Here is a 21,475-nt window from a genome sequence, read left to right as displayed (position 1 = left end):
AAACAAAAACAAAAACCATCCAGGGATGCGGCTCAGTGGCAGAGCACTTGTTTAGGCTGCCCGAGGCCAAAGACAAACAAGACTTGGAAACTCGCACGCAGTGGCTCTGGTCCCTGTTGCACCCCGGTTCCCAGATGAACTCGGTTCCTCTGCAAAGGCTCTGCCTGTCTCTCAGCGTGACTATGGATTATCAGTACTGCCAGCCTCCTGGGTGCATGGGTGGAGCCTGTCTCAAGCCACTGTGTCAGAGCCTGGTGCTGAGTGTCTTGGTGCCCGGAGGTGCCGACGGGAGGAAATGGAGACGTCCACCCAACCCAGCCAGTCCTGCAGCCCCACCTGCAGAGGGCGCCCCAGCCCAACTGCTAGTGCACCATTTGAGCTTGCCTGGATTGGGGCAGTATCTTTGTGTCTTTTCATAGATTAATTTGCAGTTGGGGGATCAAAACCAAGGCCTTGAACATGCTAGGCAAGTCCTTTACCTCTGCCTCTAATATTTTTATTTTTTGTCTTTTTAAGACAGGGTATCCACTATACAGTTCACACTGACCTTTAGCTCACTTTGTAAGCCAGGCTTGTCTCAAACTTGCAGGGATCCTCCTGCCTCAGCCTCCCAAATGCTAGGATTATAGGTGTGCACCACTACATTTGACTTTTTTTTTGGACCGGGAATCAAACTCATGACCTTGCACTTTCCAGGCAGGTGCTTATGCCACTGAGCTATATCCCCAGCCCTCCCTACCCAATTTATTTTTTTATCTTTTAAATGTATGTTTTTGTGCATGGGGGGGGTACATACATGTGTGGTATTGGCGATTGAACGCAGAGCTTTTTCACTGAGCTACATTCCCAGCCCTTTTCACGTTTTTTGTTGTTTGTTTGTTTGTTTGTTTGTTTGTTTTTGAGACAGGGTCTTGCTAAGTCACTTGCCCAGGCTGGGCGCTAATTCATAACCCTCCTGCCTCAGCCTTCCGGTGTGCTGGGATTACAGTCATGTATCACGACGCCAGCTTTGTTTTGTGTCTAGTGGCAGCTTAACTTAACTGAAGCATGATGAATCTTAACTGTGCAACTCAGTGACTGCATACCTGTGAGAATCTCTGCTCAGATCAGAAGGTAATGACCAGAGGCGCGTGGGTGGCTGCCCTTTGTATCCCCTGGAACCACCCACCATGCCAGCACCCCTTGCTGAAAATCACGTTTGCTGTTCCGGATTTCTGTGTAGTGTCTTTGAGTGTATCTCTGTGTAGGTCATTTTGGTAACTGTTTCCTGTCTGTCTGTGTCCTGTATCTGTATATCCGTATCCAGCCTCCTAGCTCTACTGTACTGGTATATATGTATGAATCTATGTACTTACTTTCGTAGTACTGGGGATTGAACCTAGAGCATTCCACACCAAGCTATCTAACCCCGGTTCTTCTTCTTTTTTTTCTTTTTTTTTTTTTTTTTAAATTTTAAGACAAAGTCTTAGTTGCTAAATGGCTGCTTAAGCTGGATTTAAACTTACAGTCCTCCTGCCTCAGCCTCCCAGCATGCTGGGATTACAGACATGTACTGCCACGTCCAGTTTGGTGTCATCAGTTTAAGTGTACAAAACTTGCCCCACTGTAAGCCCCCTGCCGTCTGCATTTAAATGTTTTAAAGACTCCCTCTGCATGCATCAGAGGAGGGTATCATCAAGGCTTCCACTCTCAAACGTAATTCAGAAAACACAAGAAGCCTATGGGATCCGCCCTGTTGGGTTTGTACGCTTCCTGTTCTCTCCTCCCTGCCGTCCGAGGTTCCTTTCTGTCCCCCAGTTTCCTTCGCCATTCCTCTGGGGAGGCCTGGGGAGGCCTCCTTAGTGACCTCCAGCTGCCGCGGTTTCCGGGGAGAAGTCTGCTGTCACTCGGGCCGTTCCGATTCTGATCAAGCGTTATCTCTTCTCTCCGCCTTCGAGACTCTCTCATTCTCAGGAGTTTGACTCTGTGTGCCGTGGAGCGACTTTCTTTGGTTTTTACCTGTCTGGAGTTCACACACTTCTTAAATCTATTGCTTGTCTTCTTGCCAGATGTCAGGTTTTTAAATTCAGAGCAGGTCTGTGGAGGCTACTTTGGCAGGCTCCTCCTCGGCCTCAGAGGACATGAATGGCAGTGCATCTGTTACGGTCCTTGGACTTCCTAAGACTCCATTTTTTTCTATTTTCTCTCTGTTGTTCAAACTATTTTATTTCTATTATTCTATCTCCAAGTGCACTGATTTTCCCCTCTCAAGTCCCTGTCCCTCTCTTCTTTACCACTGTGTTATGATGCAGCTCTCTGTCTGGCTTACTCTGCCCACCTATCCATCCACTCATCTGCTCATCCATCCATCCATCCATCCATCCATCCACCCATCTGCTCATCCATCCATCTATCCACCCATCTGCTCATCCATCCATCTACCCATCGATCTTCCTGTCCTCCGTTCATCCATCCATCCTGCCATCCAGCAGCCAGCCACGCATCGATCTGCTTATTCATCCATCCATCGACCCATCTGCTTATCCATCCATCTATCTATCTTTCCATTCATCCAGTTTTGAGGTCCTTCCAGTGACCCACAATTAATCACACCTCAGAAACGCTCTTTCCTCAAATCATCCAATCCGTCCCTTTCTCTCTTCACTCAGGTTTGCTCAAATGCCACTTCTTCAAAAGGAGGATGATTGGGTGGCTTCCCGCTCATACTCTATCCCTCTAACCCACGTTCTGTTTCTTGATAGCATTGATTGGCGCCCACACTTACGTGGTTTATTGTGCGGCCCTTTTGCAGGGATCCTCCTCGAGGCTGGAGATTGTCTGGCTGGTCATCTTCTGTGCCCCCCAACCCCCGGGTGATGCCGCACGTAGTAGGTTCTCAAAAACTGCTCAGAAAGGCACCGAAGACAGTGAGGGATGTGGGAATCACCCCCAGGGTCACCACCAGCTCCCTGTCCCAGCTGTGTGTTAGGGGAGGCCCCTTAACCTAGCACTTCCCGTCCTGGACCTCCCAGGCCTTGGAAAGCGGCTGTGCAGGGTGCCTGGGGCCCCCGGAGAGCCGGCTCCTAACAGACGATGCCCTGCTGCTGGGTCCTGGATCCAGTCCTTTACTTTTTATTTATTTTTATTTTTTGTGGCGCTGGAGAGGGACCCTCACGGGAACTTACACGACTGTGCTGCCACCCTCAGCCTTGGACCCGGACTGAGTGACGAGGCCTTGACTGTTCTGACCCCAGTTTCCACACCTGTAAAACGGTGCATTGTGCAAAACAGGCGCCCAGGTGCCCAGGTGCCCTGTGAAGATTGGGACGTTTTTCTCCTTCTGCTGCTTCCGTTCCCAGGCCTCCATGGGGCCTCGCCTGCCTTTGTCCTCCTGAGCTGTCCAGCTTGCTTATTATACATGGCCGGGGGCGGGAAGGATTCTGGCATCTTGATAGTCACAGGAGCATCGTGCAAATGGGGTGAAAAACAGCAGCCCCTGAGCCCCATGGCTCTGCACTGGGTAGCGCGTGGCTGATGGGAGGGTCCCTGAGTGCCTTGGGGTTGGCAGGAGGCAGGTGAGCGGCCCAGGGCGTTTCTGTGGCTGGGCAGGGCGCCCTCTTCATCTGCAGGCCGACTCTGCCTGGGGCCCAGAGCTCGGGCCCCAGAGCAGGCTGGCCCGGGGCTTCCCAGCAGCAGATGGGCCCATCTTAGGTGGCCCTCAGTGGTGGCGTGATGGGAGCTCTCAGCCTGGAAGGAGGGGGCAGCAGCAGTGTAGGGGGCAGGTCTCCAGGTCTGCCGGGCAGCAGATGGGCCTGGGTCAGGTGCATCAAGGAGGGGACAGCTGTCTTTGAGATCACGGAATGGAACCGCTCTTTAGGAGAAAGATAATCTGGGGCTGAGGGCCGGCAGGTGGGCAGGGGGCTCTGCTTACAGCACCCGGAACCCGATCCCTCCTGCCCCAGCTCAGGCCTCCCCTCTCCTGGGAGCTTCTTCTCCGGAACCTTGCTTTGTTCTCCCGTCCTGGGAGGTGAACTGAGCTATATCCCGATCCGTTTTAATTTTGTTGTTTTTGAGCCCAGGCCTCCCTAAGTCATTAAACCGCTCAAACTGGGCTGGAACTTGCCATCCTCCTGCCTCAGCCTCCCAGAGAGCTGGGTTTACAGGCGTGCACCACCACACCTGCCTTAGATCTTTCTTAATGGGATCTGTGGGGAACACAGAAAAGCCGGGGAGCACAGTATTCAAACCCCAGCCCAGCGCTGTACCGACCGACAGTCACACTAGGAGAATCCGTCTGTCTCTAGTCTGTGTTCTAAGGGCCCAGCGGCCTCTCTGAGCAAGGCTGCTGTGCTCGGAGGGGCCAGAGACCCGGTCAGTGGTCAGGAGTCCTCCAGGGCGGGGCTCCGTTTCACCCACCGCTGCTGGGGACCCCGGAGCGCTGGATCTCAGTGTCTAACACTGTCTCTGGTGGGTACATGCACGCTGAAGGAACCGGACGCCCCTCTCCTGTTTCAGGGTCATTTTCCCCTTCCATTGTGGCATCTCCGATGTCAGGACAGCTACTTGGGCCTACGGGCAGCAGTCACAGGGTGAAGAGGAGGAGGCTGAGAGGTGCAGAGTTCGAGGGAGGCGCCGTTAAGAAGCAGCCTTTGGTTAATTCGCAGGGCGGGTGGGGTGGCCTGGGGATCCCAAAGGCTGCAGCAGCCATGCATGAGAAGCCCCTGGGTCACACTGTCACCTATGTCCCTGGCTCTTCTCTGGTCTCCTGCCACCCTCCATCCCGTTCCGTGCCACTCTTCCAGGCAGGTACTGGGACCCTGTGGGCCTCCGGACCCCCTCTGAGGAGGGAGGGCTGTGTCACTGTGCCCTGGCTTTCCTCCAAGTCCAGGATGGGCTGGCATCCTGGGGAGAGAAAGAGGGCGACAGACGGAGAGAGATCCAGACGGACAGACAGACAAAGCAAGTGCACCCCTAGGCTGGGGGACCTAGGCACTATATTCTGGACCAAGAGGAGGGTTCCAGAATGGGGTGGTGGTGGCTGCCTCCTGCTGGGACACAGCACTGGCTGGACCCTTACTGCAGCTGAGACGCTACACCCTGGGTGGGTGGAGCAGACAGTCTGATGCCCTCCCGGAAGCGGCGCTTCCTTCTGCTCCGGGTGGGACACTGAGTCCCTCCCAGGAGGGAGGGTGGCGCACTGAGCTCGAGTGTAGGGCACAGGTTCAAGGGCGCGCGTTTTGGGTCCCTCCAGATGCGCATGCGCATGTTTCAACGTGCGTCTGCACTTACGTCAGTGTCACAGATATATACCTGGGTCACGTGTGCACGTGAGGCAGGCGCATTCCTGTGGGCAAACCTGTAACAGGCGTTTGTCTGTGTAAATGTACTGCGGCACACACTTAAGTACACGGATCACACAGGGATGCAGGCTCTGGGGCACGTGCAGCCACTGTGGGCTTCAGAGGAGCCCTGCGTTGCAATCACAGGGCGGGCAGCCAGCCCAAGAAGCCCGGGTGCTGAGCTGCTTTGCTTTATTGCCGCCAGTCTCAGATCCGGTCTGTATAATGGGCACGACTTTTCGCTGCAGGAGATCATGGGTGAGCATTTCACACTCAGCCTGGGCATGGAAAAACTCACACTGTCTCTGGACTAGAGAGTAAAAGATTTAGCAAACAGAAGTGTCTCAGGGAGGTGCATGGCAAAGATGTCGCTCCCGATGTCTGGGAGGGAAGCCGGAGGCCCGACGTTGGGGAGGAAGAGAAGAAAGGCGCCAGGCGGGACCTCGGCGGTAGAGCGAGGCGCGCCAGCCTGTGCCCCGCAGCCCGTCTGTGCTGTGAGGCGCGCGCCCGTGCGGATGCGGGCGCCCCCTGTCGTCTGCGGAGGGAGGTGTCGGAACCGAGCATTGCTCGGTTGCCCTGGAAACGAGCAGAAGGAGGTGGGAGGCCGGGGAAGGAGGCGGGCCGGGGGAGGGGGGAGGCGGCGGCGTGGGGGCGGGGAGCGGGCTCTTGCGGTTCTGGCGCCGCTGCTTTCGAGCGCGCGCGCTGGCGAGGGGACCCCGGAGCGCGCAGCCCCCAGCTCGCGCCAGGTCCCCGCGCGTCGCCGCCACCACGGCGCAGAGGGAGCGCGACCCGCGGCTCCGGCCTGGCGTGGAGCCCGGTCCGGCCATTGCCCAGGTAGGCCGACCTGGGGTCCCGCGAGCGCCCCGGGGTCGCCGCCAGCACGGTCCTTGTCGCCTTCTTCCTGTGCATCTCCCACCCGTCTCCACCGCGGCCACCGGCCTGGGCTTCTGCGCGTGCCGCCCCGCCTGGGGGTGCGGTGAGGGGACCCCTTTCCCGGGCCGAGCTGGTCTGGGGCGGCAGAGGACGTGAGGATGTCGCCCCAGGGCCCTGGGTGTCCTCGGCCTTGGGCTCAGAGCCCCTCTCGGCCCGAGCCAGCCGCCCCCGCGGGCACCGCAACCCTCCCCGCGCAGAGGTGCCCGAGGACCTCGGTGCGCCCCCCCAGCCAGGGGTTGCATTCGGGGTGCAGGAGCGCAGGGGCGCCCCGCGTCTGCTGCATCGCTCCCGGGAGCCGGCGTTGCGGAGGCGGCTGCGCGCCGCGGGAGGGGGCGGAGGGGGCGCTGCGAGGAGCAGCGAGGGGCGAGGACCGGGCCGCGGCGTGCACGACGTGGGGTCCGCGTTTGACCGGGTAGGGACTGAAGGGCTCCGCGGGCAGGAGGTGGGAGCACGAAGGCCTGCCCCTGTGGAGAGGTGTCGGGTGCTTGCTGAGCCCAGGCCCCGCACAGGAAGGAAAGGGGCCGCAAGGGTCGGAGGGTTTGGGCACCGTGAGCGGAGCTTGGTTTCTGCAGATGTCACCCGCCGGGTGCTGGTCACAGGGGCTCCCGTTCTGGGGTCCAGAGCCCAGGTGAGTGGGTCTTGGCATTGGCTGGAGCCACCTGGAGGGTACTGATGTGCCCTGCACACTGGTACCTCTGCGCCCTGATCCTCTGAACCCCTCACATCCCCACCCCCAGGACCTGGAGGTGGCCTGCAGCCCTGGACCTGGCCCTTTCCGCCCCCTCAGGCTGGCCCCGACCTCCCCCTGCCCGCTCCCCATCGTCTCTCCCTGCCCTGGGACCCTGTTGAGGTCTTTCCTTGCTGTCCGACCCCCACCCAACCCTGGAGCCCACTGGAAAGACCTCCTGGGGTACTTGCCCAGGCTCTGTCCCTGCACACAGCGGGTCTGCAGCCTGGGACGCAGCCCGGAAGTCAGGCTGGGACCTGGTCTCCGCAGCAGCCCACCCAGTCAAAGGGAGCCCAAGGAGGGCCCAGGACCACCCAGAGGCCTGGGGCTTGGGCAGGGTGGGGCTGGAGGAGGCTCTGTGCCTGTGACCCCGCGGCAAGAGCTCGGGAGGCTCTTTGTGGGTGTCCCGTGGCCTCAGTCCCTGCACCACCCCTGCCACCTGCCCTCCGGTTACATCCGAACGGTCCACGCCTCCCCTGGAGCACCACAGCCACGCGTGGGCAGCTTCCCTGGTCTTCTTGTGTCCCATAGGCTGCTCCGCCCCCAGCAGCTGGTGAGCCTCTGAGACGGAAGCCAGATGCTATCCCGCCTCTCCTTGGGCCTTGGACTGGCTCCCATCTCCCTAGTGAAGAAGTCAGGGGCTTCCCTCAGCCTCACAAGGCCTGTCACTGGCACCTTCATCCTCTTCATCCACACCGCTCTGCCTCCTTCCCCTCATGCAGTCTGCTCCAGTCACACAACACCCTTGTCCCCTTGTCCTGCAGTGTTGCTGGTTTTCAATGGTGGCAACTGCACTTCTGCCTCAGGGCCTTTGCACTGGCTGCACCTTCTGGCTGGATGTGCTGCATGGCTCAGTCGCATCTCCCATGAGCCCCCTCCCCTATCTTTTTCTAATCTGCAGCCCAGTGACTTCCAGTCCACACAGTGTTTACCTCCCTGTGTGGTCCCTTCAAAACCTGAGCTCTGCCTGATCTGGTAGTATTTCTTTCCTGCCACCATAGCCCAAAACTGAGAAGGTCGCTTGCCAGCCCCCAAGCCAGCCTCCCCAGCCCTGCATGTTCCCTGTGGGGCCCCGGGAAGCCCCCTCCAGACAGAGCGTATCCTTGGGGCCAGGATCTGTGGCAAGCCCGGGTAGGGAAGAGGCAGGGAGGGGGGCCCAGGTGTCCACTTGGGACCCTGGGTGTAGGACAGCTGCTTGTTCTGTGCCCCGGCCTCCCTGAAGCCTATAGGTGGCAGGAGGTGCTGCCTGTCCAGCAGGCCTCAGGTGAAGGAGCCCAGGCACAAGGGCAGAGGGGAGGAGGGCGGGGAGGCGGCCAGAGGGGTCCCTGAGCCCATGTTCCCCCTGAGTCAGCAGCGGGGGCGGCCTGCTGCACCCTCCCCAGCGGCAATGAGCCACTGCCTGTTCTGTGCCTGGGGACCTCCAACGCTGTCCACCTGCCCACAAGTGTTCCTGCCCTCTCTGACCCCTCCTGGATGCCTCATTCTGGGAAGGGGTCTCCCTGGGGTGGGGACCTCAGGTTAGAGAGCTGCAGGTGGGCGCCTGGTTTGTAGCAGCAGAAGCCAGGTGAGGGGTCTTCCTGTCCCGGGGACCCAGGGACCTAGGTGTCCGGGTGAGGGTCCCTCTAGGGGTACCCAGGGGTCACCGGGGAGATGAGCCCTCTGCAGCACAACCACACTGGACAGCGAGGGCACCTCTCCCGAGGGCTCGGCAGTTGGGGACACTGAGACAGGAGGCCAAAGGCCCTGCCCAGACCCAGGGCCGGGCAGTGCAGGGCTGTGGGGGCAGCTTCCGGGCTTGGGGGTGCAGGGACGGGTGGGCACAAGTGGGGGCAGCTTCCGGGCTTGGGGGTGCAGGGACGGGTGGGCACAAGTGGGGGCAGGTGAGGGTGGAAACCCAGGCAGGGTGTCTTGGAGGGAGGGGCCGAGCCGCCTTGGAAGGGAAGCGAGGATGTGGGGACAGTGAGTGGCAGGAGGCCGAGGGCTCCCCAGGCCGAGGAGCTGCTGGGGCTCATGGGACACTGGGAGGACGGCGGGGGCCCGGAGTGGCCGGGAATGTGGGGGACGCCGGGCTCCTGGGGGAGCGTGGGGGAGGACTCACTCCTACCCCGTTCAGCCTCCTCCTACTGTGTGACCTTGGACAAATGATTTGACCTCCATGGGTCTCAGGTGGAACCGAGGTCACCGCCATCTCGCTGCTGTGCTGCTGATTCTGGGGGCAGTGGAGGGAGGGTCCCCAGGACAGGGCGGGGGGAGGGGAGCCGCCCTGGGCTGGGCCAGGCACCAGGTCGGTGGGACACAGCGTCCCTCCACGGGATTCTGGCTCTTGGCTGAATTCACACTCTGAGAGAGAGGGTACCACCACCTTCCACCGGCTCCAGTGAGCAGAGGCCAATGTCCTTGGAGAGCTCTCTACCATTTAAACCCGGTACCTACCTAGTTCACAGACAAGGCCACGGGGCCCAGGGAGAGGAAGTGGTGCCCAAGATGGGGTCTCGCAGGGTAGCTTGGGCAGGCTTGAAATTCTTGGTGGTCCCCTGCCTTGGCCTCCCAAGTGCTGGGATCACAGGCATGTGCCACCTTCAGGATCGTGGGGGATGAGGTGAGGTGACCAGCATAGCTCGGGCTCGGCTGCCTCAGAGACAATCCCAGTTGTGCTGTTTGCCACCTGGGATGCCTGGCTGTGGTCTTTGTGGCCTGTGCCTCAGTTTCCCCATCTGTAAATGAAGGAGAAACACACATAGAGCACCTGCAGCAGTGCCCCGCAGGCACCCAGGAAACAAAAGCTGGTGGTGGCTGATGTCACCGTCAACACCGCCTTCTGTGGCAGCAGCATAGTAGTCAAGAGGGAGCCCCAAGCGTCCCAGGCTTCAGTCTCAGGGAGCAGGGGCTCTCATCTTTAGTGTGGATGACAGAGGGACAGCTGGCATAAAGGTTAAGAAGTGGAGCCTAGGACTGAAGCTGGCGTGGTGACACACACATTTCATCCCAGCACTCAAGGAGGCTGAGGCAGGAGGCTTGCAAGTTGGAGTCTGGCCTGGGCAGCTGATTTAGTGAGGCCCTATCTAAAAAAAAAAGGTGTGGCTGGGGATGCAGCTCAGTGGCAAAACGCCTGCCCAGCAAGTGTGAGGTCGTGAGTTTGATTCCTAGTACCAAAATTTGTTTTTTAAATGGGAAGGGCGGGGCTCCATGTCCAACCCTCAATACTGCCTAAAAGGAAAAAGACAAAACGGTTCAGGGTTGGTGTGTACTCGGTCCCTGTCAGCCGCTGTTACTGATGATGAAGGGCTTGCGGTGCTGAGATGGCCTCCCCTCCCTGCCCAGTGGCCTCAGGCCTGTCCCGGGAGCACAGGTGCCAGCTACAGCCACATCAGTCCTGACTCCACACAGCCGGTGCTCACAGGTGTTGAGTGCCATCCAGGGGGAGCAGAGCCCATGGCCAGCGCTGGCCACCACACCGCTCCTCCTCACCAGCCTCCTCGCTGTCACCTGCCACCTGGCTTCTGGGCCCCTGGGACTGCAGCCACATGCTGGTCACTTGCTGGTCAGGTCGTTTCCCAGGAAGCCCCGAGGAGGCTCGGAATTCTCACACTGACACCACCACCTGGGCCAGGATTGTGTGGGCCGGGCGGGCTCTCAGCCACTGGGCGGCCTCTGTAGCCAATGTGCCTGGCTTGGTGGCCCTGTCCCCCACCTCAGACCCAGTGTGCCCCACCCCGTTCTGCTCCCAGTCCTGACACAGCCTGCAGTGTGTGTGTTTGTGTGTGTGTGTGTGTGTGTGTGTGTGTGTGTGTGTGTGTTGCTTTGGCTGGAACCCAGGCCCTTTGCACTGAGCTACATCCCCAAAACCATGTTTTGTTAATTGCCCAGGCTGGGCTCTAACTTTCGTCCTCCTGCCTCAGCCTCCCATAGTGCTGGGATTACAGGCTGAAGGGTTTCTGTAATGTGTAATTCATTCACACAAGGAAAAATCAAAAGGCCAGGGAAGGACCTACAGTGAGAGACCCCTCTCCCAGCCCTGTCTCTGAAGCACCACGGTGACCTCTGCTTATTACCCATATTGCAATGGTGGCGGGGCCAGGGACCTGGGCTGAAGATTTGGGCTCTGTGAGCCTCTGGAGGCCCAGCAGTGCTGTAGGAAGTGACCTTAGCAGCCACAGGCAGGTGAATTCCTGGAAATGGTGTTGGTGGGGAACGTGTCCCTGAGATGCTTGTGGCTTGGTCGAGGCACCCCCATTTTACAGTGCTCCCCCAGGACTACGGGTGAAGCACCTGGGCTAGGGTTCAAACTCTGTTCGTTCAACTGAGGCGCAGGGAGATGAGGCTGGGTCATGACAAGGCAGCACCAGGCCTTGGACAGACGGGGAGACTGAGGCTGGGGAGGTGGTGCTTGGCCAAGGGTCCTCCGAGTTGGTGCACCTGCCCTGAGCCTGGGTGAGGACCAGTCATCAGGAAGGGATGGGGTCCCAGGGCCCCCAGGTTGGGCTAAATCTTGCAGCACCCACCTTCCCGCCAGCCCTCAGTCCCCGAAGCTGGCTGCGGTGCAGGACAGGTGTCCCCAGAGCCTGCTGGAGGTGGACAGCTCCCACCAGGGCAGGCCTGGCCTGGCCTCTGGGGTGGCCTTGCGTTCTGGTACGGGAGCGGGGGTGGTGGCTCCTGGCCCCGGGCATCGAGTGGCCTAGATTGGACAACTGAGATGCCAGCTGACAGAACCAGGGCAGCGCAGCCATCCACACGCTTCACAGACGTGACCCGAGGGCCAGGGAGCCACCGATGGGGCGGCAGGGCCTGGGTGGGGGCAGCGGGGGCTGGCACGGGCCTTGGGAGCCTTGGTTCCAGCTGCAGCAGGGAGCTGGGCTCTCAGGGCTGAGACCAGGGCCTCGGTGTTGGTTTGGAGTTGGAAGTTGGGGACCCCAACTGGGCAGAGTGTTTGTGGCCTGGGGCTTGGATCCAGCTGGGTTGAAGTGGGCCATGCTGAGGGGCAGAGAGGGGCGCATCTCAGGATGGCAGACCGAGAGGCCAGTGAGGGGCCCTGACCCCTGGCTTTGGGGGGATGCGTGGGGCCAGGGAGCTCCCAGTGCAGCTCCCCAAGGGCATGTCAAGGGGCACTTCTCATCGCAGGTCACAGGCTCAGGACAGGGCTCGAGGTGCTGCAGGTTGAATCCTGGGGTCACTCTAGGGTGGTGAGGCCCCATCCCAGCGTGAGGCTCCTCCCCCACATCTGGGGACACCCCTGCCGGAGCTGGGGTGGGGCTCCCCCTCCATGGTTCCTCTCCTGTCCTCCCAGGGCCTGAGCAGCCGAGCCTGCTGACCGCAGCAGCACCCGTGCCCCACTCCCCACGGCCACACCATGTCCGGCTCCTACGATGAGGCCTCGCTGGCTCCGGAGGAGACCACAGACAGCTTCTGGGAGGTAGGCGGGGGCTGCCGCTCTGTCCCCCCCCCTCCCCCCGCAGCCTCGACCTCCGACTGCTCAGCCCCTCCAGAGCTCACCAGAAGCAGGGATGCAACTCCCACCTGGAGCCCTTTGGCCCCACTGCTGTTCCCAGGGAGACACTGTGTGACATTTCACCGCCTAGCGGCAAGGCCCACCTGACCCTCCGCTGTGGGGCCAGGTCAGCTCCTGGCTCTTCAGAGGGGCAGGCGCAGCCCGTTAGTGTGCACAGCTTCATCGCGCTCCTCGCCCCCCACGCCAGAGGTGGAGGGTCGGACACAGAGGGGAAGGGAGGACCCAATCCACACAGGGACTAAAAAGCAGCTTTTCGGCAGCTGCCAGAAGATTTGACACGGGGGAGGGGGGCGGGTTCATTATTGGCTCCTGAAATCCAAAACGCAAACTGCCAGGCCGGCGTTAGTAAGCGTTTAACGCGATGGCTACGGAACATAGCACGGTGTCAAGAATCTGCAGCCCAGCTCGGCGCTTCTGCGACTATAAATACAGCGGGTTTAGCGCGAGAGAACGGCATGAATAATCCATTCCAGCCCAAGACCAGAGTATAAAAACTCCTTCCGCATTTGGTGGCGGCGAGGAGGTGATGTCTGAAGTGGGAAAAGGGTGCGCAGAAGTGGGGCGCCTGCGGCGGGGTGCGGGGCGCGCCCGAGCGCGGCGGGGCTGGGAGTGGTGGAGCGGAGCGGCGCGCGCGCCCCCTGCAGGCCGGGGCCGGGAGCGCGGGGCCGCAGAGTCACGCGCGCTGCCGCCGCCAGGTGGGGAACTACAAGCGCACGGTGAAACGCATCGACGACGGCCACCGCCTGTGCAACGACCTGATGAGCTGCGTGCAGGAGCGCGCCAAGATCGAGAAGGCATACGCGCAGCAGCTCACCGACTGGGCCAAGCGCTGGCGCCAGCTCATCGAGAAAGGTGCCTCCGGGTCCCCAGGGTGCCCCCAGACTCACGCACCCCCGCGCCCTTACACCCAACTAGTAGATGCGCCATTTCCTGTAGCCACAGGCCCTTTGGGGGCTGCTAGGATTTTTTTTTTTTTTTTGTCTTTTTCCTTTTTATCGGTACCGGGGACTGAACTCACGACTGTCTGCTTGCAAGGCAGGCGCTTATGCCGCTGAGCTAAATCCCCAGCCCCTAAAGATTAATCGTTTATTTTTTAAATTTTTTTTAATCGGTACCGGGGATCGAACTCACGACTGCCTGCTTGCAAGGCAGGTGCTTATCCCGCTGAGCTAAATTCCCAGCCCATAGGTAGGATTTTTTAAAAACCACAGGCAGGAGAGGCCCATGGCCCCTGTGTGCTGGGCCCAGCAGCTGCCCCAGCTCCAGGGAATCACCCTCACCCCCAGGCTGAAAATCCTTTCCTGTGGTGAACCACAACTCAGAGGCCTGTAGGTCACCCAACAAAATCAAGCCACCCACTTTTGTATGATGGAACAACAACAAAATCACAGGCGCAGTAACCAGCATTCGGGAGGCTGAGGTGGGAGGATTACGAATTCAAACTCAGCCTGGGTAACTTAGGGAGTCAAGGCCAATCTCCTTTACATAGTGTCGACACTGTTCCCTGCTGGGAAGAAAGAAGGGGCTAAACCCGTGTTGAAATAACTTAAGCTTCTGCTAAAGTTGCCAAGCATAATACAGAGAAATGTACACCTTTCACCCAGACTCAAAAAAAGCAAACAAACAAACAGTTGGGACATTTAACATGGCCCAGATGCATGTTGGACTACAGCAGTGGCTTGGGCTGGCCCTGGCCCGATTTGGAAGCACACATTGGTCTCCACCCCGCATTCTGTCCACCGGAGCAGATCTGGATTGAGTTTACACTTCTTTGTTGCCGTTTTTCTCTTCCGTTAGACTCTAGACCCTACAGGGCAAGGGCTGGGCATACCACCTAGCACAGCACCTGGCACACACACGGGGCACCAGCACACAGACAACAGCAAGCTGAGAGGCCCCGTGGGCTCCTGCCATCAGCCCCAGTGGGTGTTGGAGTTGCACATTCAGCTGACTTTCCTGAGCACCTACTATGGGCCCAGAACCAGACCGGGCTGGCCCCTGGGGCTCCCAGGCTGATGCAGGGTAGGGAGAGCAGCAGGTGCAGCCCAAGGTGGAGCCGGAGCTGAGGCATCCTGGAGGTGGTGGCTGGGGCCCCGGAGCATGGGCAGACGTGCAGGGAGCGCTCGGGGGAGCAGAGGGGGTCTCTGTGACCTGCTGTTGGCACCCTCAGGCCCGCAGTATGGCAGCCTGGAGCGGGCCTGGGGTGCCATCATGACAGAGGCAGACAAGGTGAGCGAGCTGCACCAGGAGGTGAAGAACAGCCTGCTGAATGAGGACCTGGAGAAGGTCAAGAACTGGCAGAAGGATGCCTACCACAAGCAGATCATGGGCGGCTTCAAGGAGACCAAAGAAGCTGAGGACGGCTTCCGCAAGGCCCAGAAGCCCTGGGCCAAGAAGATGAAGGAGGTGCCAGGGGGCGGTGCCCACGGCAGGGCAGGCTGGGTGGCCGGGCCAGGGAGGTATCTGTGGGCAGGTGGGGGTCAGCACACTGCCCCAGGCACTGTGCCCACAGGGGAGCAGTGCCACCTTCCAGGAGGGTTGGCCCATGATGGGGCAGATAGCACTTGTGCATAGAGGCCCAGGAGAAGAGGGCCTGTCCCTGTGAGAGATACCCAAAGGGCATGTCAGATGAGGCAGGCACTGCAGTGCCCACGAGGGACCTCCATGGAAGTGGGCACCTGGAGCCACAGCCAGCAGCCCCTGCCATGCAAGCCCACATGTCCCCCGCTCTCCTGGGGTGGGCGGGCAGGCGGCAGCTCCAAGGATGAGTGACCACGAATGTCCCTCCTCACAAGTGGGACCCTTGTGTGCCCTATCCTCTCCCACAGCTGGAGGCCGCCAAGAAGGCCTACCACCTGGCCTGCAAGGAGGAGAAGCTGGCCATGACTCGGGAGATGAACAGCAAGGGCGAGCAGTCGGTCACACCAGAGCAGCAGAAGAAGCTGCAGGACAAAGTGGACAAATGCAAACAGGATGTGCAGAAGGTGCCCTTGGGCAGGGGGTGGGGTAGCTGGGGTCCGAGGGCCCCTGGAATGGGAGATGGCCAGGGGCCGCACCTGGGGAGGTCTCATTAGTCTCCGTGCCGGTGCCCACAGACGCAGGAGAAGTACGAGAAGGTGCTGGACGACGTGGGCAAGACCACACCCCAGTACATGGAGGGCATGGAGCAGGTGTTCGAGCAATGCCAGCAGTTTGAGGAGAAGCGACTGGTCTTCCTCAAGGAGGTGTTGCTGGACATCAAGCGTCACCTCAACCTGGCGGAGAACAGCAGGTACCTAGCACAGTGGGCACAGCTAGCTGGCCTGTGGGTACTCTGGCCCACCACTGAAAGGAAGGAAGGCCTTTTGGGTGTGTGCTGACCCATGCTGGGAACCCACGAAGTGTGTGTGGCAGGTGGGTGGTGGCCAAGGTGGCTGGCGTGCAGTAGGGAGCCCACTGGTGGGCAACTTGACCTGCGCTGTCCTGCTCTCCCAAATGGAATGAGATGAGGTAATCCCTTGCCCTCTACTCCCCCTGTCCCCGAGTGCAGCTACATCCACGTGTACCGGGAGCTGGAGCAGGCCATCCGGGGGGCTGACGCCCAGGAGGACCTCCGGTGGTTCCGAAGCACCAGCGGCCCCGGCATGCCCATGAACTGGCCCCAGTTCGAGGTGAGGACGTGTGGGGATGGGCAAGGGGAGCCTGAAAAGGCTGGCAAGGGCCGGGAGGTACAGCCCCCAGAACGACTGTTTCCTGCCCCCACTAGGAGTGGAACCCAGATCTGCCCCATGCCACCGCCAAGAAGGAGAAGCAGCCCAAGAAGACGGAGGGGGCGGCGCTGAGCAACGCTACCGGGGCAGTGGAGTCCACATCCCAGGCTGGGGACCGCGGCAGGTGAGGGTGCCCCTGTTGATCTAATAGCAGAAATAATGCAGATGGCTCTGCCTTCTGTTTAAAGCTGACCTGAAGGCCACTGGTCCTGGAACCCCTACTCCAGCGTGGCAGTGTGGGGGTCCTGATCCCAGATTGGGGGGGCGCCCAAGGCTAGGCCATTGTGGAAGGGGTGCTTCCTTCGCATCTCAGTGTCAGCAGCTACGACAGAGGCCAGCCTTACGCCACAGAGTGGTCGGACGACGAAAGCGGAAACCCTTTTGGGGGCAGCGAGGCCAACGGAGGCGCCAATCCCTTCGAGGATGACACCAAGGGCGTCCGAGTGCGGGCGCTGTACGATTACGACGGCCAGGAACAAGATGAGCTCAGCTTCAAAGCGGGTAAAGTGGGCTGGACGGCTGGGGCGGGGCTGTGGGGAGAGGCCTGGGCCTGGATTGGGTATGGGGAAGGGGTGGAGTCTGGGGGAGGAGCTTGGGCCCGAATTGGGCGGGGCATGGAGAGCCTGGGCCTGGATTGGGTATGGGGAAGGGGTGGAGTCTGGGGGAGGAGCTTGGGCCCGAATTGGGCGGGGCATGGAGAGCCTGGGCCTGGATTGGGTATGGAGGAGGGGCAGGGTCTGAGCCCTCCTCTGAGATTAGGGAATTTGGGGTCGGACTGAGGTGCCCAGTGGAATGAAGTGGGGCGGAGTCTGGAGGCGGCATTTAAGGAGCAGGGCTGGGAGCTATGAAAGGAACCTTGGGTGGGTGCTGGGCATCAGGGTGGGCCAGTCCAGGTGAGGCGATGGCTGACGTGGGTCTGGGCCTCTGTGCCAGGAGGTGCATGAGGATGTTGGTTTGGAACTGGGGTGGGCCCGTGGCCAGTAAACAAGGCCTAGTAAACAGGTGGGTACATTGGGAATAGAAGGGAAGGGGCTTTGGAGGTCTCACTTGGCTGAGGGAGGTCCAGCTTCCCCGTGACTGTTGGGTCAACCATCCATCCCTTCCTGTGCTCCCTTCCCAGGCGACGAGCTCACCAAGCTGGGTGAAGAGGACGAGCAGGGCTGGTGCCGTGGGCGGCTGGACAGCGGGCAGCTGGGCCTCTACCCCGCCAACTACGTGGAGGCCATCTAGCTGCCTACCGGCCACGCCCTCCCTCCTGTCCACCTCGGCCCCGCCCTCTCCCTTCCTCTCTCCCCTCCCCCTCCCCTTGCCATAGAGTTCCAGACATATTTTCCGATCAAGCTTTTATTTTTTTAAAAGTCAAAACAGAACAAAAAATATAAAGAGACAGAGCATTTGCAGGGCCACCTGGAGGCCAGGGTGGTGGAACTTGGAACGATGGCTCCGGGGTGGCTGAGGGTCTTAGGACTTAGCTCAACATCACATCTGCTCTTCGGAGTCCACCAAAGAGTCTCCTGAGCCCTGAGAGACATCGGGACCCATCCACGCTGTCTCACTGTCGCCTGCCTGCCCCAGCCCACCACAGATGCCAGCATCGCCCCTGCTCTCTGAGCCTGGCTTCCTGACCACTTCCTCCTCCTCCTCCTCCTCTCCCCCCAAGAAGGGAGCCCCCATCTTGAGTCTTCCACTCTGCCCAGTCTTAGCCCCATTCCTGAGGACCAGTGGGGCTGGGGGAGGGAGAGTCACCCTCCTTTCCTATAGCAGTTCCCAGGCCTCCTAGGCTTCCCCAGGTGTGAAAAAGGGTGAGCTGGATGGAGGGGCAGTGCCACTGCACAGCCCAGAGTGAGTGGAAGGGCACTGAGCCCTCAGCCCAGGCTGTGCTAGGCCCATCTGTGGACCAAGACCCTTCTTCCCAGCTGCCAGCAGTGTGGGTAGAGGCCCCTGCTCGGAACCACACCCCTTGATCACTCTCAGAGGCCCTGCCCCGCGGAAGTCCTTTGTGGCTAGGGACAAGGCCCTCAAACCCAGGGCAAAGCCAGCAACAGTAGCAGCCTCCTCCCATTTCCTGGGGGAAAGGGCATCTTGCCTGGTCACCCCCCACCCCATATCTGTCCAAACCCTGGAACCATGGGCTCAGCATCAGCCTCTGTGAAGCCAAGCCTTGTGTCCGCAAGGCTCCTGGCCTGACCATCCCCACCCTTCTCTTCCCTTTTGGGCCTGGGGGGGCCATGGGCACTTCCAGCCTGGGGCCATCAGGGCAAGGCCTCAGTCAAGTGGAGCAGGACAGTGTACGTCTGACCTCAAGGGCAAGCCGATCATCTTTCTTCCTGGCCCCCCAACCTGCTGAACATTATCCTGCTGGCAGCACCCCCATCTCTTCAAGCCTGGGTCCCAGTTCAGAGACCCAGGGATGTGAGGGGCAGAGGACTGGTGGGTGTGGTGAGAGCAGTATTCCCAGTGTTGGGGACGTGCTGCCCCTCCCAGGTGGCACAGACCTCTCCTCCCCGCTTCAGGGGTGTGCTGGGAGTTGGGGGGTGCATTGCCCCAGCCCGCGGGCTCCCTGCACCTCCCAGGGCTCCATCCCACTCCTACAGCTCTGACAAGGGCCCCGGCTGGGAGAGGCCTTGCTCAGGACCAAGGATGGTGGCACCCCAGGCCCTGGCATGCTGCCAGCACCCCTTATCGCTGTCTGGTCTCTGGGCCTCCTCTGCCACCTGAGACTCAGCCTGGGCCCTCGGAGCCCAGTGCCCTGACGAATCCGCAGGGATCTGGGGGCTCTGCCCCTCCCCGCTTGCCCGCAGGGGCAGGAATGTGGCTCATCTGCGCCTTGGGGCCTAGGCTCCCCCTCTTGGTGCCAGGTGGGACCCAGGCCTCTACCTTTTAGCCCTCTAGCTGCCCACTGCTGGGCAGGGACTGGAGAACCCAGCCCTTTGGAGCCGCCACATCCACAGCCTCATGTGGGACCTGCCCTCGGCCTCCGAAACTCCTCAGGACCCCAAAGCAGAAGGGTCTCCCCTCTGCAAGTCCCCTGAGCTCGGGGCCTCACCCCACCTGTCAATGCTGGTGTCAGGGCCACGCTCCCCCCCCCCCGTCCTGTGGCCGCTGCCCACCCTGACCTTATGCCGCGCCGGCCTTGGGGCTCGGCCAGTGAGTGTGTGTCTCCAGTTAGTGACCATTCTGCGGCCGGGCTCCGTGAGGGCCCGCGCTGCCCCATCGCTGCCGCCGTCACCTGCCACCCTAGGCTTCCTGACTCCATTAGTTCCGACACTTGTGAACCTCCGAGAAGTGCTGTGGTCTCAGCAACGCGCCTGTTTTGTATATGATTGTGTAATTTAAAGGTATATAAATACAAATATCTATTATATATATATAAATATATATAAGTCGTGACTGTAAGACTGTGCATAAAGCCCAGAACTGTGTCAACCTGGCTGGATGTGGTCCTCTCGAGTCTTGTGTGTCTTCCTCTGGCCTGCGCTCTCGGTGATTGGGACATCTGTTGGGGAGAGGGCCCCAGATCTGGACTGGGTGCCAGCCTGTTGGGTGCTGGGTCCCCCAGGGACACTACTAGCCAGAAGGCCTGGGACATTCAGGGGCAAAGGTCGAAGGTCACTGTGGCCCTCACTTATCTTGGGTTGCTTTTTTCTTTTCCGGGACCAGGGATTGCACTGAAGTTGCCCCTCCTTCACATTGGGCTGCACCCCTTGCCTTTTAAATTTTTTTAATTTTGAGACAGGTTGGCTGAAGTGCCCGGGCTGAGTTTGAACTTGGGATCCTCCTGCCTCTGCCTCCATGGTGCTGGGATTACAGGTGTGCGGCTCCACTGCCAGCTCATACTTTTGGTTTTTAAGGTGGAAACCACTGCTGAAGTCTGTGGCCCAGGCTGCTGGGTGACACCAGGCCCTCCTATGCCATCCAGGGGTCTCCCTGCTCTGACACTGTTCCCAGGGGAGCCTCTGGGACCGGGCAGGACTGCAGCTCTGGGTGCTCAGGGATTGTGCCAGGCATGGGTCCTGCCCTCGTGTCAACTCCAAGTCCAGTCCTGAAGCTCCCCTGACACTCCAGTTAGATCTCTTCTGAGAGGACGTGGGTCACCCATGTGACAGTGCCCCCACTGCACCAGTCTGATGAGATTCTCCCTGAGGCCTCAATGGCCCTAGCAAGCTGGGCAGGGCACTGACACAAACCCAGCCTCCCTTGATGGCATGATGGGGCACATCTGTAATCCCAGCTTCTGGAGACGCTGAGGCAGGAGGATTGCACATTTGAAACCAGCCTGGGCAACTTAGCAAGACAGTGTCTCAAAAAAAAATAAACAAATTTAAAAGTCACATTAGTAACTCCCGCATTATCTAGACTCTGGATTCCATCCCCAGGACTGAAAGAAAGTCCCAGCCCTTTACCGCACCCCTGTCTTGTGCCTTGGTGTGTGCTTGGGGCAGGAGGTGGGCCAGGGAGGGGCAGGGGTCCCACTTGCCACCTCCCCTCCCTACTCCCCACCTCCACCTCCATCTCCATCTGAAGCTGGAATCACAGGAGGCAGAAGGTCACCCTGGCCATTCTGCAGAGCTGTCCCTTTAGTCCAGGGAGCCCTGGAGTGGCATCCTGTGAGGAGGGTGAGGGGCACCCTGGCCGGGCAGGGTCAGCACAGGGAGCGTGTGGAGGAGGGGCCTGTGGACAGCTGCCAGCTTGCAAGGTGCTGCTGGATGGGGGGCCTGCCAAGAGCTACCTGCACCCCCAGAGCCTCCCTGCTCCCCACTCCAGCCTCTGATCCCCGCCTGTGCTCCCCAGTCCCTGCCTGAGCTCTGCCAGCTGCCCCCCACCCGGGGACGCCCAATCCAGGCCGCTGGCTCCAGGGACTCGCTGGGGCAGGGCGGGCTGGCCAGAGACAAAACCAGTTGGTTGAGATGGTTCTGGCCGGGGTCCAGCCTGCCCCCTCCCGGGGGTGGGAGACAGCAGGGCCCCCTCCTCCTCGGTCCAGGCCCAGCTGGCAAATGCCAAGGCGCTGTTTGCTCACTGCCAGGAGTAAACTTTCTTCTGAAGACAATAAAATCGCTGAGGGCAGAAGGCAGGAGTCCAGGGCCGCAGTTAACCCTCGGTGGCCTGGGTGGGGCCGGCTTCCCCTGTTCCCTGTGAGCGTGGCCTCGGACCGAAGAAGGTGGAAGATTATGGGCACCAGCCGTGTCCACCAGTTTTGAGGCTGGAGGGATGGAGGCAGGGACACAAGACACGGGAGCTCCTA

General features: G+C 60.2%; 1 protein-coding gene across 2 annotated transcripts in view; it reads left to right on the top strand.

Annotated features, from left to right (window-relative positions):
- The window catches only part of Pacsin1 (protein kinase C and casein kinase substrate in neurons 1), a 39,252-nt gene extending 19,589 nt beyond the window's left edge, over window positions 1-19,663 (top strand). Inside the window, exons 1-10 of one of the 2 annotated variants that reach the window (XM_003473906.5) lie at window positions 5,982-6,152; window positions 12,263-12,388; window positions 13,180-13,336; window positions 14,655-14,890; window positions 15,313-15,468; window positions 15,580-15,755; window positions 16,014-16,134; window positions 16,230-16,357; window positions 16,547-16,734; window positions 17,354-19,663. In XM_003473906.5, the coding sequence (XP_003473954.1) occupies window positions 12,326-12,388; window positions 13,180-13,336; window positions 14,655-14,890; window positions 15,313-15,468; window positions 15,580-15,755; window positions 16,014-16,134; window positions 16,230-16,357; window positions 16,547-16,734; window positions 17,354-17,463 (1,335 nt within the window). In that variant the 5' untranslated portion in view covers window positions 5,982-6,152; window positions 12,263-12,325 and the 3' untranslated portion in view covers window positions 17,464-19,663. Of the gene's footprint in view, window positions 1-5,981; window positions 6,153-12,262; window positions 12,389-13,179; window positions 13,337-14,654; window positions 14,891-15,312; window positions 15,469-15,579; window positions 15,756-16,013; window positions 16,135-16,229; window positions 16,358-16,546; window positions 16,735-17,353 lie in introns of those variants that run through there. The other variant, XM_063239032.1, reaches the window with a different exon arrangement.
- The last annotated feature ends 1,812 nt before the right edge of the window (window positions 19,664-21,475 follow it).

This window comes from Cavia porcellus, unplaced genomic scaffold (assembly GCF_034190915.1).
Source record: "Cavia porcellus strain 051 isolate PalLab524CR breed Dunkin Hartley unplaced genomic scaffold, mCavPor4.1 scaffold_28, whole genome shotgun sequence".
NCBI classification, from domain to species: domain Eukaryota; kingdom Metazoa; phylum Chordata; class Mammalia; order Rodentia; family Caviidae; genus Cavia; species Cavia porcellus.
The sequence above is the reverse complement of the archived record's forward strand: the minus strand, read 5'-3'. Positions and strand labels throughout refer to the sequence as shown.